Source organism: Bombyx mandarina, chromosome 13 (assembly GCF_030267445.1).
Source record: "Bombyx mandarina strain Sakado chromosome 13, ASM3026744v2".
Lineage (NCBI taxonomy): Eukaryota > Metazoa > Arthropoda > Insecta > Lepidoptera > Bombycidae > Bombyx > Bombyx mandarina.
This window is the reverse complement of record NC_143220.1, coordinates 1932681-1952389: the sequence shown is the minus strand read 5'-3', so window position 1 is coordinate 1952389 and position 19709 is coordinate 1932681. Positions and strand designations below refer to the sequence as shown.

The 19709-nt window shown below is 34.1% G+C and overlaps 2 protein-coding genes across 2 annotated transcripts in view; one reads left to right on the top strand and one right to left on the bottom strand.

Annotated features, from left to right (window-relative positions):
• Positions 1 to 1488: 1488 nt before the first annotated feature.
• LOC149501575 (uncharacterized) lies at positions 1489 to 11709 on the bottom strand. Its single transcript, XM_089732517.1, has 5 exons — positions 11463 to 11709; positions 6681 to 6789; positions 3950 to 4076; positions 3170 to 3313; positions 1489 to 2714 (listed from the first exon to the last, which is right to left on the bottom strand). Exons 1-5 carry the CDS (start codon positions 11585 to 11587, stop codon positions 1489 to 1491), a joined length of 1731 nt encoding a protein of 576 aa, XP_089588643.1. The 5' UTR covers positions 11588 to 11709.
• A 3640-nt stretch (positions 11710 to 15349) lies between these two features.
• LOC114245344 (monocarboxylate transporter 1) overlaps positions 15350 to 19709 on the top strand; it is a 39398-nt gene continuing 35038 nt past the window's right edge. Inside the window, exon 1 of the mRNA XM_028177484.2 lies at positions 15350 to 15675. The gene's annotated coding sequence lies outside the window, so the exon portion shown is untranslated. The remainder of the gene's footprint in view (positions 15676 to 19709) is intronic.

The window sequence follows — 19709 nt, the reverse complement described above, 5'->3', positions numbered from 1 at the left end:
TAGGGAAGTACTGCTTTTGGCTGAATCGCTTCTAGTAATTCTCTCAGGTTGAGTATGTGAGCTCACCTACCGGCCTGTGAGTTGTTAGGTTTAAGCTACTGTCGATAAGGTAGACAATAAAAATATAATTCCGTTGCATCAAGTCACAACCGTGATAAGGATAATATTGAGTTTAATGTAGTTGCCGCTAAACTAACAGCCGGCGCCATCTTAAGTGAAAATAAAATCTGCGTGTTCTCAAGAGTTCTTTCTGTTAAGAAAGAAATGTAAATGAATTTAAAATTAATTTATTTTATTATGTAAATGTTATTTAGCCACCTAATTAAATTATCACGTGTAGCAATTTAGTTGTTCGTAACTACAAATACATATGCTTCATTTGGATTAACAACAAATAGGTATTTGACCGAAAAATGTCTGCATGAATTCTTGCATGTAATTACTTTATATTCAGTGATACTATTTCTTTTAAACATATATTTTGTGTGATTCAGTGCTTTTATCTAAATAAATATGAATATGCAAACGTACGAATAGATATTAATATCGGCATCGATATTTAAATGATTCATACAAAAAAAAACCAATACCACGCGGTGAACAGACAAATATCCAGGGTGAATACCGAGGAAGCTGTTTATATTCTCGTATTCATATTTTGAGGACAGGAAGACGTGAATAAGTATAGCGCATCGAGTGGTTAACATTTTAAACTAGACACGATCTTCAGCAATGAAGAGACCGTCTCAGAAGAAGATTCATATATTGTGTTTTTGCTCAACAAATATATGAATGAGACATTAAAGAAGATGTTTGAAGCATCAGAAATCGTTTATGCGCTCACCGCATAATTTAATGACAAAATGGCAAAAATAACGATATTAGAAACATAAAAGTTATGTCAATCACCAAATAAAGAAACATAAATAGTTTACATGGCGCGTGGAATTTTTCCACTTCGATAAAGCGGCACGACACGAGAACTCTCTCATCGTGGCCGCCGGTAACTACATTCCCGATTCTGCGGGCAGAATGGAAAGCAGTCGACGTCCGCGTCGCCCCAAACACGTCATTTCGGATCCTCCCGATCCACTAACAGTGCTTTTAGGTGCCTCAAGCACCGGTCATCGTTCTCGTGGAACCCGTCGCTTGCGACGAAGGGCTCGACGAGTAAATTAACCCTCAGACACAGCCCACTGAGTTTCTCACCGGATCTTCTCAGTGGGTCGCGTTTCCGATCCGGTGGTAGATTCTGCGAAGCACGGCTCTTGCTAGGGTTCGTGTTAATAACGTCATCAGGTTTGAGCCCCGTGAGCTACTAGTTAAGGCTACGCTGATATAAGCTCTCAAGGCTCTCAGCTTACTAGGTAGGACTATTTTATTTTGAATTTCTTTTATGATTGAATGTTTACTGGTGGCCCGGAGGCCTTTCCAGTTTCACCAGGACAGGTGGGCGAGCAAAGGATCAGCCAGGAGGGGTGGGATTAGCTAACAGCTGTCCGAGCGCCTCTGAAAGAGACCTAGCATCTCGAGAGCATGAGATGTATCTACTACCGGATACCGGTTATTGTTATCCGGCGGCGGAGTAACTATGATTTTAGCTTTACCTACGTCGTCTTCTCTCTCTTTCAAATATTCCTCTAGTTTTAAAGATGCTTGTTTTAAAACTTCGCTTTCGAAATTGAAATTATTTGATTTTCGTCGATGTTTCGTTCGATAGGATTGGTTGCTGTGGTTGTCTCGTAAATATTTTCTTTCCTCATTTTCTTCATTGTTCTTGAAAGATATATTACTATGATTATCTTTTTGATATTTGTCTCCGTACTGACCATCCATTTTGAAAGATTTCAAGCTCTTGCTACTTTTGCTACCTGCTAAATGCTTTTGAGCTTTGTCTGCAATAACCAGTGCTTGCTTTGGGTCAATTTTTTCAACCACCACCTTTTCTTCTGCTTTTAAATCCTGCGGTGCTTTAAGGGTCGGACAATCTTCTATTTCCGATTCCGGAATAAGATCATCTCTCGTTGTAATAGAAGTTTTACGTTTTGGTTTAAGTGGATCTCGTTCTTGGGCCAGAGCTCCGAGATTAGCAGAAGAGTTCTTCTTGGACTCATTCAGATACAAAGTTGACGACTTCCGAGATCTGTTCTCCAGTAAATTTGTCATTGATGGTTTCTTAGACGCCAGGTGTGAATTAACATTAGAACCGTCTCTAGAAGACACTTTACTTCGCGATTGTCTAGACTGACTAAAATACCCATCATTAGCGCGTACCATCATTGGTACACCAGGATCTATAATTTCATAACCAGGGTTAATTGGGTCGTCTTCATTATATAAATATTGACTGGAAAAGGCACTGAGATTTTTTATTTTGGTCAATTGACTGAAATAGCCACTCTCGTTCTTTCTTTCATCATTATCCTTTAAAAGTTTTTCTTCTTCGAGTGTTTTTGGGGATGGTTTTTTCGAATGCCATTCTACTGGTTGTAGAAGCAGGGCACACGCAATGGTATGGAGTGACACGCCACTGATTATCAAAATTGCCCCAGTTTCACCAAAGGCGTTGTATAAAGCGGTAATAACGTAAGGCCAAACCATGGGACCTAAGCCTGTTGCGGTCCACGACAGGCCTGTTGCTAATCTTCTTCTTTCCTTCCAATAGGTATTTAAAGCTAAAGCATTGGACGCACTTGTAATACCATATCCAGCACCTGAATAACAAGAAACTGTGTATTATTTACACTATTTTAAAGCACATTGTCTTTGGTGAAATGCGGTATTGAAATATAGAAGATACTCACAACTGTGCCTTTAACACTCTTTAATTTCTCTGTAGATGCTTTTATAATAAAAACCATGTAATTATAACATTGTAGTAGTAGCTAAAACTATACTAATATATAAATCTACAGTGGTATTTACGGATGTTCCGTTATAACTACTGAACAATCCATCTGATTGACTTGAAACTTGGTATCCATGTAGAAAATACATGTACTTAATGGATAGACTAATATTTATATGAGTGTTGACTCCCTATACCAGTTGCAGGGGCGTTAATGATGAGAATCTTTGTGGGGGTGAGAATAATGCTAATTTTAAATGCCCAGCGAAGCGGACGGGTACAGTTAGTATAAAATAAGAATGTTTGATTATTAATATTTACCATAAAGTAACGAGAAGGTAATGATATAAGTCACGAAACTATTCGCAAACACGGTTAGCATCAGCGCGCTGACGACAAGTATGGCTCCCGTCATCGACACTTGACGGTAAGTAAATGTTCTGAATACGGGGCCGTTTGCCAAACCTGAAATACAAAAATACTACCACTAAAGAATTGAACATTAAACATTGATTAAATTGACTACTGATTTTGTTAAGAGCATAGAGTTTCTTATAGAAAATGGTTTATAATAATTGTTTGAAAACTAGCTTATTATATTCGTCATTGTGTTTAATCTATTTTATAATAGGAAATTGTTTTATTTTTTATTGTGTTTATGCGTGCTCACGGCTGACCTTGTTTTAATCAGTTACTTTAGCTTATTGACATCTTAACTTGTATGTCGCTCAGACACAGCGAGATATTTAATCGTTTGAATCGTATGAATCGTACTGTAACTAATGATACAAACAGTGACAGCGTGGAATAAGCTTCCAGAAAAGTAGTTACGGCATCTAGACTAAGCTCTGTTAACAACAAACTTGGCGAATTTGATATCTTTAGACTTTGGAGTATCAGATAATAGTGTGCTCTGTAAAATCATAACAATAAAGTTCCTAATTTGGTTTTTCAATCGCTTAGATAAGTACTATTAAGCCTTCCGTATCTAAAGGCCTATCGAGTAAGATTAGCGCTAATATCTATTTCATTGATAGTATGTACAATGTGAAGGGACCGGTTATGGCATTAAAGAGTTACCGTGCAGGACGCGTCACGCACCCACGCATGAGTTCAGGGCTGAATGTATGTTGATGATTGTTGTGGTCTGCGAACTGGAAATGCCGAGTCTTGCAAACTTGTCGCGGAATAGGAGACCGAACTGCTGGAATATGGGCAAGGCTGAAAGCTGAAAAAAAAGAGTTGAAATTTTTTCTTTATTCCTATGTTAAATGGAACAGGAAAGGTAGATGGCAAACGTCCCAGAGAACGCAGTCCCACGAGATGGTCGGACCAAATACGATCTTCTCTAAACATCAACTTCCACAATGCCCTTCGTGGAGCTAAGGATCGCAGCAGATGGAGGGAAATCGTACAGGAGAAACTGATGCAGCGGGGGAGTCACGACCCTCAGTAATGAGGAGAACAACACGAGGAGGAGGAATTGAACCTAGTATTTTCTTCAGTTGTCCTGGATCGTAAACATAATTAAAACAATTTTTCGGCTTCTGGGTGAAATGAAACGTGAAAGATTAAATGTGTTTTTTTTTTCTAAATTAGGCGGTATTATTGGAAAAATTCAAACACTTTAGTCGTTCGTAATCACGAACACTGAAAAATTCGATATGTCGACAATAATAATACAATCATACATAATAAAAATGCGAGACTAAATTGTGAAAATAATTTTTTTATACATAAATTTACGAAATTAAACGTTTTTGGAACGAAGTTCCTTATGGGACGATGCGGAGGAGTACCTTGACCGGTCCGTAATGTAAGATTTTTATTAGTAATGCACACAGTGTGCGACTTAACTTTGTAATAACGTGCAAAAAATAACATATGTTTATTATATACTAGCGACCTGCCCTCGCTTCGCTTCGGAAACATAAAAACACACATGAAACCAAAAAAATAAAATTAAAAAAATAATTAAAAAAGTAGCCTATGTTCATCAGGGACAATGTCGGCTTCTAATGGAAAAAGATTTTTTCAAATCGGTCCAGTAGTTTCGGAGCCTATTCGAAACAAACAAACAAACAAATCTTTCCTCTTTATAATATTATTAGTATAGATTTTTTATAAATCATTGTGAATAAAATAAAGTTGATAACTTTGTAAAGTAGTTTCTTTTTATTTTTATCAATAAAAAAATCATAATAAAAAATGTATACCCGAAAAAATATTTTTGTATACCTCTATAGAACTTCAAATTAATGTTTTTATAATAAGAAACTTCGTACCTATCCGGTGTCCCACGACACCACTCATCTTTTTTTTTTTAACACAGAACAGAACAGAATAAATTAAGAAAACGATTGAAGGAAATTGAACCGGCTAACATTAAAAAAAATAGCCATATTAGACTTAAGTCTAAATATTTATTTTCGTGCCATGGAAATTTTCAATGAACTTATCGTTATTTTTTTATAAGCCAAGATAAGAAGCGTGCTTCCTTGAAACGTCGAGTGGCCTGTTAATAGGGAAAACATAATGAAGATGTTATTTATCACTACTAACAACTAAGATTTTTTCCATTACAGTATTTTTATTATGTAAGTGTATGAATGGATTTGCTGTCTAATTGAGTGCGCTAGTTACATTACTTGCTACGAGTACCTACACACATAGGCCTTTAGATTTTAAAAAGGGAGTTTTTACAATTATTATTAACATACGTATGTAACTTTAAGTATGTAATTGAACAGGAAAACTACCGATATTTTAACTCTATAAATGTAAAAACAAGTTGTAACACTGTCCCCGTTTTTGTTTTGTTTTTTTTTTTTGCTTCAAATAGACGAACGGACGCTTTTTTTATACAATTTAGGCTAGCGATCTGGTTAATCATTCGGTGTTGCTTTAATCCCTTGAACCAGGACTGTATGGTATAACTCCGTGACCCGGACTCACAGTGTGACCTACTATGAATAATTCTAAGATAATATAAGTAAATGAATTGTTGCACCCTGTAATGAAATTATCACGTTACTGTGACGACATGTTAGGTATGTTACTTAGTAAAATGACTACATGCCTGGAGGATTTGAGCATAATTGCATCTTTTAATCTATCATTTAATCTATCTTTTAGTCTATCGGGTGTATTAACTGTAAAGTGATGAATTTTCTCAATGTTTTTTTTACTTTTTCATATTTTCTATTAAGAACAAGAACGCTACGTGAAGTTCGTTCACGGTTTGTCTAGATTCTAAGATATGAATGGTATGATTGTTTTTTTCTGCCCGTTCACTGTCAACTTAAGGGGCTATTCCAGCTACTCGTGGACGGGTAGTTGAGCTCCTGGGGTCATTTCTGAGGGGATTTGCTAACACTAGCCATAGCAAGAGCTTCGCAAGATCTACCACCGGATCGGAATCGCGACCCACTGAGAAGATCCGGCGAGAAACTTATTAGGCTGTGTCTATGGTTATGGTTGTCGCGACGGTTCAGTGTAGGCCGACCAAGCATCTCGATATCTGTCAGAAAAGCTACAAAACACTCCGGTCAAAAGTAACGAAGTTGTGGCATTTGTGCACGTGCACGTAAAATCTATAAAAGCGATTTCGTGTTTGTACATTTATTGCAGGTTAATGTATCAACAGTTTATGTTTTGTTTCACTATATTAATATATTAACGTTTATTTATGCTTTTGATGAAAACTTAAATTGGAAGTGCGGCGTTTTGAACTTTAAAATTATCTGAGCCTAGTGATGCATTCCTGTGAATTTATGTTTATAGATATTCGTTTTTAATTAATTCTGGAGTACATTGAAAACTTTAAACTTACGTTTGACAAGCCGGCAGCTATGACAACCATCCAACCCCAACCACCATCGGGAGGTATAAAATCACCATCTCTTTTCACTTTAGTTTTCAATTGCTTCGTCTTTGCCATTCTGCAAATTATTTATTCGATTAATTAATTTAGATGGCCCACGCTGAAACATTGATCACCGCTTTGAGCAACTGTCTACGATAGAGCTAGACATGTAATGATAAAACATTATCGTTGTAAGCATTTTAAATACGACAGATTTATCAGATGTTTCGTGGCTATGTACATGTTTGTTTGTGTGCATTGTTCAAACGAGTCCAAATTGGATGACTGGACCTAGACTGTCGTATACACAATCTTTTGTATTCAATTAGGTCATAATTTAATTATGCTCATAATGATTATACTTGCATGTCCTTAATAGATAAATAAGTTCGCTATTATTTTTAACATGAAAACATGAAGACTTTTGATTAACATAAATAAATAGGCCATATGTTAAAAGTTTTTTTATTGTTTGTTGACAAGCTAGTGAGCTAGTAAGTAAGCAAGCTCTTGAGGTGATTTTAATATTTTAGTAGGAGCTCACGCCTTTAACAGTGGTAATTGCTATCTGAAGTCTTCCCCATAAACACTGGCCTCTGGAGACATGAACATACAGGTCGAATACAGAACAAACAAATACAAATTTTCCTAGTTTCCAAACAAAAAAACCTGATTGCTTCTTGATCAAGGTGATTCAAACCGATGCGCAGTTGAAATACGCCATGGCTGAGCTAAATACTAGGTATTTAAGACTAGAGGGATTAGTGAATCTATACTAATATATAATCTACAGTGGTTTTTACGGATGTTCCGTTATAACTACTGAACCATGCATCCGTTTGACTTGAAACTTGGTATCCATGTAGAAAATACATGTACTTAATGGATAGGCTAATATTTATATGAGTCTTGGACTCCCTAATAATAATGACAATAAATAATAATGTTAATTTTAAATGCCCAGCGAAGCGGGCGAGTACGGCTAGTAATTAATAAGAGTATTTACTGTTGTTTTTAGAATTACTAGTATCAGCGAATATAATTTATTTTTAAGTTATGTTTCTAGCACCGTTACTGTAGTACTGCTTCAGATAATGTTGATCCAAAGGATAAAAAGGAAAAAGACAAAAACTGCGGACATGTTGACACTGAAAAAGTCAACTTCAACGATGAATTGGTTTTGGTTTACACTTATTCTTCTAATGCCGATAAAATTAAAACGCTGAGTTGGATATTATCACCCTTTGCACTTAAAATCCCTATGTAATGTTTTACCTTTCTTTTTTATATCTGATTTCTAGCAGCTGTTATAATTATTATAATTATAAACTCAACTTCATAAGCCAATATTACGCACTAATTCAGTCAGAGGACGGTACTTATAACAGGAGAGCAATTTAACATTATCTTATCATATCGGTTAGAAATACTGTGGTTATTTCATTTTTTATCAGGCGCTTATCACGTGAAGTCTCAAGTAGGTAGTAGTGTTTTATTTAATGGCCTGTTATATTAATCGGGTCATCGAAAAAGACTTACTTTTGACATTTCGGAGTAACGAATGAAGAGCACCGACTTTAGTGTGAATCTTATTATCACGCCTACGATTTCCGTTCAATTGACATAATAATATAATTATGTTAATTTGCTAAGAAAGAACTAACTGTATCTTGTGGTTTGTTGTATGACATTGGCTTTCAACTAGCCAAAGTCTAAGAAAATGATAATTATACTGAATAATATTATATACTTTATTTTATTGTCTGTTATTTTCAAACAGTGCCGAAACGAAAATAAATTTACGGTACAAGTTAGTTTGACCATCAAAATTTTAGGCGAAGCTATAGTTAACATCTTTGAAATAATTTATCTATTGAACGAAACTAACCCTACATAAAAGTAATTGTATTAATTGGTAAGCAACGAAAATAAGTGCATTGCATAAAACAAAAAAATTACCTCGAGAAATTTCCCAATGCGGAGGTGCAGTTTTTTTAAAAATCTATATTCTATATAAACTAGCGACCCGCCCTCGCTTCGCTTCGGAAACTGTAAATTATTATTGTATTCTCCACTATTTAATAGATGTTATTACACATACAAACCTTCCTTTTCAATCACTCTATCTATTAAAAAAAACCGCATCAAAATCCGTTGCGTAGTTTTAAAGATTTAAGCATACATAGGGATAGATATAGGGACAGAGAAAGCGACTTTGTTTTATACTATGTAGTTATACTACATGAAGCGTTGTCATGTTTCTATTTAGGTTCATATTAATAACAATTTACTTATTTAAAAGTGGTTTAGTCAAATGCGTTTACAAATTTAGCAACATTTATAATCATTCTATGTTGCTGACAAGGTAACCGAATTACTACTAGGAAATTTGATAATTAAACTGATAACCTATTTATGAGCTCCCTCGTGACAATATCATTATTAGGATTGAGCAACGCATCACGATAAGTTAATAATTGTTGCAACCAGAGGTTCTGGTTTATACTACAATACATGGTTCCATTTGAAACTAAAATACACAAACACTTCGAATGGAGGTATCTAACAACGTCAATTTACTCTAAATTCAATTTATGCCCTAAAATCGTTATAGGTAGCAAATTCGTACACTGAATAGACTAAACCAATTAATTAATAGAACAATCTGAACCAATTGAATGTAATTTTTTTAAATGTATTGAAATACATAATTAGAGTTCATGCTAAGTATATCTCCTTCAAAGTGCTTCTTTCCGGGCTTTCCATGTGACGCTACGATAATTCGAAGGAATAAGCGTGGCTCATGCTCCGAAGACCGGATAATGTAGTAAAACAACCAATAATACAGTTTACTGTTAAAAAACCCTTTATTATTATTTGCCCAGTGACAAGTCATGTAACGCTTTTTTTGTTTGTTTAATTATTTCTAAATTTGTCATAAATTCACATTAATCAATGAATACTTAGTATTAACACTGTCAGTGAAAATGATTGTTACTGATTGGCTTTCAGTCTCACGTATTGGAGTGGTGATAGCTAAAATAGAAGGGTAAAAATGGACGGAACCTTATTTTCTTGCGGCTTCTTTTATATTCGTTGTTATCAATTTAGTTCGTAACGTATAGTGCTTATTACAAATTTTCAAGACTGGCTATATTCAACTTTATTATTAGTTATACTCGTATTTCTATTGTGTTTACGAATGCACAATATTTTGAGTTTGTGTCACACTGCACAGTCCACACAAGAATCCTTAACGGATTTTGGCAGTGGATTTTGGCAGCAGGTGGAACGTCAATTTTTGTTATAGATTGTTGCAATTTAGATAAATTTTTTATTAGTCTTATCTAAAATTTATATTATTATAAAATTTTATTATTATTATAAAATTATAAAATATGATTATAATAGATTATAAAAGTAATAAAAATAAAAACGGGGTTTCTAAAAAAAGAGTAGGTAATAGGGCCTAAACCAGTGGTCCGCATAATTAATTTCTGCTACTCTGTTTGTTTGAATGTACTTTTACATTCTTAGATATCTATACTAATATTATAAAGAGGAAAGATTTGTTTGTTTGTTTGTTTCGAATAGGCTCCGAAACTACTGGACCGATTTGAAAAATTCTTTTTCCATTAGAAGCCGACATTGTCCCTGATGAAAATAGGCTACTTTTAATTATTTTTTTTTTTTGGTTTCATGTGTGTTTTAATGTTTCCGAAGCGAAGCGAGGGCGGGTCGCTAGTTAAATATTATTTATAGAAAAGTAGGATGTCTGTTACGTTTTGACGCCCAAAACAATACGTATATCGATTTTGACGAAATTCGGTTTGCATATAGTTAGAGCCCTAAGAAAGAGTGTAGGCTACCTTTCATCCTATTGTTACATGTGCATACAATACATACAATAAAGTGCTCAGCCTACGCGTTATAAGTATAGTCCATTAACTATTACTTCCCTGTGTTTTTGTTCTTTTTTAGGTATACCAAATTTACTGATGGTAGGACCTCTTGTGAGTCCGCGCGGGTAGGTACCACCACCCTGCCTATTTCTGCCGTGAAGCAGTAATGCGTTTCGGTTTGAAGGGTGGGGCAGCCGTTGTAACTATACTGAGATCTTAGAACTCATATCCCAAGGTGGGTGGCGCATTTACGTTGTAGATGTCTATGAGCTCCAGTAACCACTTAACACCAGGTGGACTGTGAGCTCGTCCACCCATCTAAGCAATAAAAAAAAAAAACTTATTATTGTGCTTTAATAGATTGTTACATTAACAAAAAACAAATTTAGTACCCATTAATTAGATAAACCTGATATTGTGAATTGTACATACTTACTAATACTTACTACTAAATACTAATTGTACATAGGACATACTACTACAATGAGAGATAATAATCAGAACGCTGCGTGTATCTTAATTTACTGTAGCTGTCAGAATTAAGGATGTTTCGGTAATTTCTCCGTGAATAGTAGACATAATTAAAACTATTACTCGTATTAAGCTTTAATGCAAATTCAGACGTTTCGAATTGGTTTTGTTGCCACAGAGGACTACACGCAGGAAATAATATCAAAACAATAAAAAACACGTGGTTAAGCCGTAAAAGAAATTTTTATTATAAGGAATTTTGTTTAAATTATATTTTATTGCTGACGTGTATACTGACGACGGACCTTAGCCACCTTAATATGAAATAAATTTATACGCAGAATTATTCGTAAATATGAAAATAATCAGTACTCACTCAGAACACGCGAAACGTGCGTGCTTCAGCACAGTGATAAAAGGACAAAATATATATTTTTTTAACTTTTGCTTTGCTGCATTTATTGCGTTAACTAGATACGTGGCGCCGATTACTGTGAGCATTGTAAAGATACAAGCTAGTAAATATTACTTTTTTTACAAGCTAGTAAATAAATTTAGTTAAGGATTTTTTAAGATAAGATTATTGAAGTATATAGCGGAAATGTGAAATTCAATGATCAAAGCAAATAGCATTGTTTAATAATTAAAATATTAATTAAATTATGAAATAAATTATTAAAATCAGACGATACTTTAATTTTTATTTAGGTCTAATGTTTTAGGAATTTTTCGGTTTATGCCCTGTAGGAGTCATTCGTTGAGTTTTGAAGGGTGGGTAGCTGTTATACAGTATGTACAAGTCGAAATTCGATCTCATATCTCACATAAAGCCAGATGGTCAGTGAGTTACTTCACCAATCTTGAATTAAAAAAAAGGGTGCAGTTCACATGCGTTATACGTATTCGTTCTCATTCTCTTGTAGACGAAATTCTATAGATGTTCATTATATTTATCTGTTTGCAGTGACGCTTTTCGAGTATCATTTCTTACCCACTGACACAATCCACTGAGTTTCTCGCCGGATCTTCTTAGTAGGTCGCGATTCCGATCCGGTAGTAGTTTTAGGGAAGTACTGCTTTTGGCTGAATCGCTTCTAGTAATTCTCTCAGGTTGAGTATGTGAGCTCACCTACCGGCCTGTGAGTTGTTAGGTTTAAGCTACTGTCGATAAGGTAGACAATAAAAATATAATTCCGTTGCATCAAGTCACAACCGTGATAAGGATAATATTGAGTTTAATGTAGTTGCCGCTAAACTAACAGCCGGCGCCATCTTAAGTGAAAATAAAATCTGCGTGTTCTCAAGAGTTCTTTCTGTTAAGAAAGAAATGTAAATGAATTTAAAATTAATTTATTTTTATTATGTAAATGTTATTTAGCCACCTAATTAAATTATCACGTGTAGCAATTTAGTTGTTCGTAACTACAAATACATATGCTTCATTTGGATTAACAACAAATAGGTATTTGACCGAAAAATGTCTGCATGAATTCTTGCATGTAATTACTTTATATTCAGTGATACTATTTCTTTTAAACATATATTTTGTGTGATTCAGTGCTTTTATCTAAATAAATATGAATATGCAAACGTACGAATAGATATTAATATCGGCATCGATATTTAAATGATTCATACAAAAAAAAACCAATACCACGCGGTGAACAGACAAATATCCAGGGTGAATACCGAGGAAGCTGTTTATATTCTCGTATTCATATTTTGAGGACAGGAAGACGTGAATAAGTATAGCGCATCGAGTGGTTAACATTTTAAACTAGACACGATCTTCAGCAATGAAGAGACCGTCTCAGAAGAAGATTCATATATTGTGTTTTTGCTCAACAAATATATGAATGAGACATTAAAGAAGATGTTTGAAGCATCAGAAATCGTTTATGCGCTCACCGCATAATTTAATGACAAAATGGCAAAAATAACGATATTAGAAACATAAAAGTTATGTCAATCACCAAATAAAGAAACATAAATAGTTTACATGGCGCGTGGAATTTTTCCACTTCGATAAAGCGGCATGACACGAGAACTCTCTCATCGTGGCCGCCGGTAACTACATTCCCGATTCTGCGGGCAGAATGGAAAGCAGTCGACGTCCGCGTCGCCCCAAACACGTCATTTCGGATCCTCCCGATCCACTAACAGTGCTTTTAGGTGCCTCAAGCACCGGTCATCGTTCTCGTGGAACCCGTCGCTTGCGACGAAGGGCTCGACGAGTAAATTAACCCTCAGACACAGCCCACTGAGTTTCTCACCGGATCTTCTCAGTGGGTCGCGTTTCCGATCCGGTGGTAGATTCTGCGAAGCACGGCTCTTGCTAGGGTTCGTGTTAATAACGTCATCAGGTTTGAGCCCCGTGAGCTACTAGTTAAGGCTACGCTGATATAAGCTCTCAAGGCTCTCAGCTTACTAGGTAGGACTATTTTATTTTGAATTTCTTTTATGATTGAATGTTTACTGGTGGCCCGGAGGCCTTTCCAGTTTCACCAGGACAGGTGGGCGAGCAAAGGATCAGCCAGGAGGGGTGGGATTAGCTAACAGCTGTCCGAGCGCCTCTGAAAGAGACCTAGCATCTCGAGAGCATGAGATGTATCTACTACCGGATCGGAATCGCGATCCGCTGAGAATATCCGGCGAGAAACTCAGCGGGCTGATGCATGGCCTAAGTTGCACGTTACGGTTACCGAGTGGGCGAGACTCACCTCTTATGTGCAAAGGGTTAATATATCTCTAGAATGTCTCTAAATAGTCATTGTTTGAATTACTGAACTGATGCTAATTTAATTAAATTACATTCAATAATCAACAATTTTACTTCTACATTCCATTATATTTTTCATGCAACAAACTTAACATGGTGCTTCTTAAAAGACTTGGCTGTATAGGCTATGTTCCATGTGCTAGTGGTACATATAGACGATACATAGAGGATAAAGTGTGATTCAATCTAAATTACATTGTATAGAGTATAAGCCAAAGCATAGAGATGAACATTCGTAAAGAAATGTTTCATACTGATACCTTTATTTCTCTTAAAGTTTATTTAATTAGATGGTAAAATAAAGATAAAATGCTTAAATATCACGGGAACTAAGTTTAAAGTTTTACAGGTCACAACTATAATGAGCTCTGCCAAAATTAAACTTCAATCAGCTAGAAATTGATAAACTTACTTTATGAGAATTTGGCTGTTTATTACTGTAATCTTTTGAAATGTTTGTTGAGTATTAGAACTAGAAAGATCTGTAAGAAGTTTTGAAGGAGAGCTTTTAATTTAATTATTTTATTATTACTTATTATTATTATGTTTATATTACTTATTTTTATTATAGTTTATACCAAGTTTTAAGTTTCTGCACGTACCTAGTCATAAATCCTGCAATAAGCCAAAGGGGAACGAAGGTGACTGAAAATCAGTGCTTTTGATATATTCCCTTTGAACAGCATTAGCTGAGTCACCTCCTTATGCATTTTTTATTTTATTTATTTACCTGCACTAATCTAATCTAAGTGAATGACAAATGATTCTATTATTTTGTTAGTAAAATCAAAACCATGTCAGAGACTGATATCTTGTAACCTACAGTAATTGAAAATTTTAGAATATGATTTTAGGTACCTACCTAATGTTGAAACTCATTTCATTAATCGGTTATGTTAAACACAGCGATGAGAATCTTTTAGGTAAGGTAAATGTCGAATATTATTATAATAATAAATCATTATTATGAATACAAGAAAGTTTTAAGTTGTTGACGATATGCTTTTAGTGTCCTTCAACTAATCTATCCACCGAGAGGCAAAGTGAGATCTTGGAGGAGAGGTGTATTCTACCGGAATGCGTTACCGTGCTCCACTTACAATCCATAACGCGTAGGTGGAAGTCTGGTTATTTCCTTTTTACTAAAGAAACTGTTTAAACATTAATGGTTCCATAAATTTGGCATAAATGGCACGGTAACAAGCAGGAAAGTGATCGATTCCAATGGATTTGACTTCTTTTCTTCCTCACTAATGTGTATATTTGTAAGCAGTGCTAACAAATACATTTTTTGTGTTCTATTTGCCATGGTAAATACTTTAAGATCCAAATACAAGATAAATATGTTCTAAATCTTAAATGCACCAAATCTCAAGATTAAAAGATATCATTATAGCATTAGAGTGCTTGGTAAAACACGATTGTCACTGTCACTGACCTCTATTACGGATATCGGTTGAAATTGGTATTAATCTATGTTGAATAGTGACAAATTGATGTTACTCTGTGACAGTAACATTTGTTTCGAAAGTTGCGAAGTATACGTTCTTTGTTTTGTTGCAAATTGTTTTTTGTTTACTTGTACTTAATCTGAAATAATCTTCAGTTTAAATTTTTGTGTATAGTTTGGTTTCTTTCATCGAAGGATCCTGTTATAAAATTTGTGATGAATTGTTTTGTTTTGCCTTATCAAAGTTGCGTTATTTTTATCGTAAAAAAAATCTAAACATATCATTTATTTCATTTTTGCAAATTTTGTAGTGTCTGTGTTTGTTCCTATAGTAACTTTATGGGTAATAAATTTGGAAAGGTGAGTTATTATAATATTTTTATTTAATTAGTGGCTATTTACACAAGCTCTAATTGAATACAGTGACCAGGTTGCCTACATAAATGTAAATAAACCTATAGTAAGTTATGTATAACCAGCTTTGAATAATTTAAATGGAAAATGTTACGCCCATTTAATTTAAAGAGAAGATAAAAAGAAGAGCATGGGTTCAATGTCCATCTTATATGCATTTATTGCATAATGCTACCACACTATATTTATAATCATTTTATGTAGTTCACTCAAGGACACATAGTCTATATTGCTATGCTGAAAAATGACTAATAAAAAAAGGCAAAAAAAATTAACACCCACCTGCCCAAGTAAGAATCCCTAAATAATAATTTTTGTTGCAAAGTAGTCATGCTTTCCAGCTACAGTTATAAAATATATTTAGGAGTTTTAACCTCTGTCATTGTGGGGGATGGTCATTCTCATTATGATGTCTGTGTTCTGCATTGATCACTCAGCACTTGGTTGGTCCTGCGTTTTTACACATCTTTAAAAATAAATAAATAAAACTATATAATCATCTTCCAATAATATCTTTTGTACCGACAAAAGAAACTGCTGGTTCTAAAATTTTAAAAATATATATTTTTGTATTAAAAGTAATTAACATATCAGTTTATCACGTATGTGATCATGTTGCATATGGTCATAATTGCTGATTACTGCTATAACTCCCATATATAGTGTTAGAAAAAGAATACTTAATATAAACATAAGTTTAATCATAGTTGCTGGTTACTGCTATAAACTCCCATAGAAAAAAATTACCTAATATACGCATAAGTATAATAAGGCTATAACCTGTAATACTTTTACCACAGAAAGAGTACAAGAACTCCATTTCCAATATCTGAAGTTACAATTTGTAACCTGCAGAAGATACAATAGAAATATTCTATCAAAGAAATTATTGATTTCACTTAGGTTTTTTACATTTTTAAACTAATTATAAATCTTTAAACTGTGATCTTTCCAGAAACAAATGTATTATGTACATAGAAATGTGATGGGACATGATGAATGAATCTACAAGATGAAGTAACTTTTGTATCTAAGCCGTACAGTATCTTTATAGTATATTTAGTATAGATTCTACACAATTATAAAAAATTACATAGCATATGTAGTAAATATTCTTATCAACACAAAATAACAAGAGATCTTCCTTCTGTGAGAACCTATTTTATTAACAATACTTGTAAGTAACACTGTGCCTTTTTCTGTCATAAACCATTAATTGCATACTGCATTGCGGTTTCAATGGTAATGTAGCCATTTTATTATTCAGAAATTTACATCTTGTCTCAAGGTGGGCAGTAATTTACTGTGTTGTATATAGGATCTGGTAAGCATTTAACAACAGGTTGCCTATAAAATCTATAGCAAAAAATAGCAGAAGTCTGTATATACATCTCGCTTTGCTGCTGAAGGAAGCCAGAACATGAATAAACCTCCTTTTTTGACAGCCAGCATCAGGCTAGCTTCAGATTCCTCCATTAAAGAAATAACGTCTTCATTTTTGCAAAAATACAAAGATGTATCTTACAGGTTTTTTTAATAGAAGAATATTATTTAAATACCACGAAATTATACCAATTTCGTGGTATTTAAATAATATTCGTATGTACGTACATAAGATATTATTGCGTACGTAATTATAACACTTTTTTGCAATAACAAGACATATTTATATCGATTATTCAAATAATTTTGAAAATTTGTTTCCCTTAAAACCAGAGTAATAATCCCCACAATTTTGTGAAAATATTTATTCCGCCGATTCTGCTGTACTAAGAAACCACAAAGTACTTTGTTGTGATGATTCATACAACTTCACAATGTATTTTCGTTAAATATATAAACTTAAGTTTTTGTCATAATTTCAAAAACATTTACTTACTGATGTTTTTGTATAGGTAAACATATTCCATCTTTAGAAAATTGTCTTTTTGTCTCGGCTAGTCAAACACGACGTTTTTGTTAATTTTAAATCGTTGTTATGACTTTTCATTTCGCGGTAAATTATTATCTATCTAGATAATAATTGGAAATTATAAATATAAATTTTTGTCGAAAGAGCAACACATATCGTGAAGTAAAACCGGACACGCAAAAATATTGTTAAATCAATAAATATTGGTTGGTTAAAAATAAATCGTTGTTATGACTTTTCATTTCGCGGTAAATTATTATCTATCTAGATAATAATTTCCAATTATTATCTATCTATAAATTATTATCTATCTAGATAATAATTGGAAATTAGATAGATAATAATTTACCGCGAAACGAAAAGTCATAACAACGATTTATTTTTAACCAACCAATATTTATTGATTTAAAAATATTTTTGCGTGTCCGGTTTTACTTCACGATATGTGTTGCTCTTTCGACAAAAATTTCGAGTGCACAAAACCGCGATAGTCACAGAAAACTAAAATTAAAAATACAATTCCTAGTGTATAGTTTGTAATTTTTTTTAAAGATTTTATAACCCGGTAACGAGACCTTTAAGCCAAATTTTATAAAAAATGAATGAACCACAGCATTATTTTTGCGCGATATTATTTCTAGTATTATACGTCGTTGTTTCTTCTCTTACGGATCGTAGTCACACGCGTTAAGATCGATTTTGTGGAACAGAATACCTATTCTGCCATTCAAATCCATTTTTTCTCTCAGCCCAATATAAAAAATAAATTCTTGTCAGATTTTTACGATAGACACAGAGCAAACATATTTACATTGTGACAAGGCATACGGGTGAAAGTTTCATGTAGAGGAGAAATGTAAGTCCTAGATTCTGCATAGTGCAACTGTACACTTGCCAATCAGACATGAACGGCTATTTCTTTTTTTTTAAGGTGTGAGCTCCGAGTATTAAATTGCTGGGTCTGCCATTTGTAAACTGTATAAAAGTTGTTTAATAATTATCTTCAATTTGGATTACTTTCGTGTACTAAATGTGGAAACTATGCGAACAATCCTCCTTATATGACCATGGTGGCAGATGCACACCGGTGATGCCAAGTCCCTATGCGTATAAGGGTGCAGAATACTCTTTTCAATCCCCGTTTAAAATGGCTGATCACGGCGCTCTGAAAATACCCTGAAGGCAAAGCTATCATTGAAAAAGTAGAGTAGTAAAGGGCTCTTCACCAGTGTAACTTGTAAATTGGAGATGTGAGTGTCATCTCTAAGAGCTTCTCCTAAATTAATCTAAGATTATTGATAAATTCGGACCGGATCAAAAAACTTATCAAGAACATGCGACGTTTGATTCGTAACATGTACATTATCATGAACAAACGGTCCACAAACGCTGATTGATCGAATATCGTTTCACGTGATTTTGCATTTGCGAGTAATGAAAGATGTGTGAAGTGATTTGATAAACAGTTTTAATGTACATGGTCGCGCAGATCGATCCTACGATAAATGCATAAGTGGATCATTGACCTGGATAACTGACAACTGCAAATAAAAATAATATTATTGATTACAATCAGATGTTTGGTTTTCGATATTACATTGTTGCAATTTTATTGTCTTCTGTTATTCAGTAGGTCATCAGGATATCGACTGTGTAACGTACGAAGGTATTCATTAACAATAGTCCTTCATAGATAAGTAATAATAACGCTGCATCACATATGTACAATGTTTTCTTTCTTATTTATTTTTTGACACTGCAAACGCTTTAATTGCAACTCTTTACACTGAAGATTGCTTTAAAAGCAACGATGATACTTGATGGTTCTAATAATTACCATTTACTGTCCCTTGCGTTTCTAATAGTCGTCGACGTCTGAAGTCGTCGTGGCCTACTGGATAAGACGTCCGGTGCATTCGTATCTAGCGATGCAACGGTGTTCGAATCCCGCAGGCGTGTACCAATTTTTCTAATGAAATACGTACTCAACAAATGTCACGATTGACTTCTACGGTGAAGGAATAAGATCGTGTAATAATAATCAAACCCGCAAAATTATAATTTGCGT

Excerpts from the sequence above, each read along its gene's own strand:
- LOC149501575 (XM_089732517.1), bottom strand. The coding sequence starts at position 11,587 with ATGCTCACAGTAATCGGCGCCACGTATCTAGTTAACGCAATAAATGCA. Across the intron at positions 6,790-11,462 it reads GCACGTTTCGCGTGTTCTGA|AATGGCAAAGACGAAGCAAT; the intron begins GTGAGTACTGAT and ends AATAATTTGCAG. Across the intron at positions 4,077-6,680 it reads TAGCTGCCGGCTTGTCAAAC|CTTTCAGCCTTGCCCATATT; the intron begins GTAAGTTTAAAG and ends CTTTTTTTTCAG.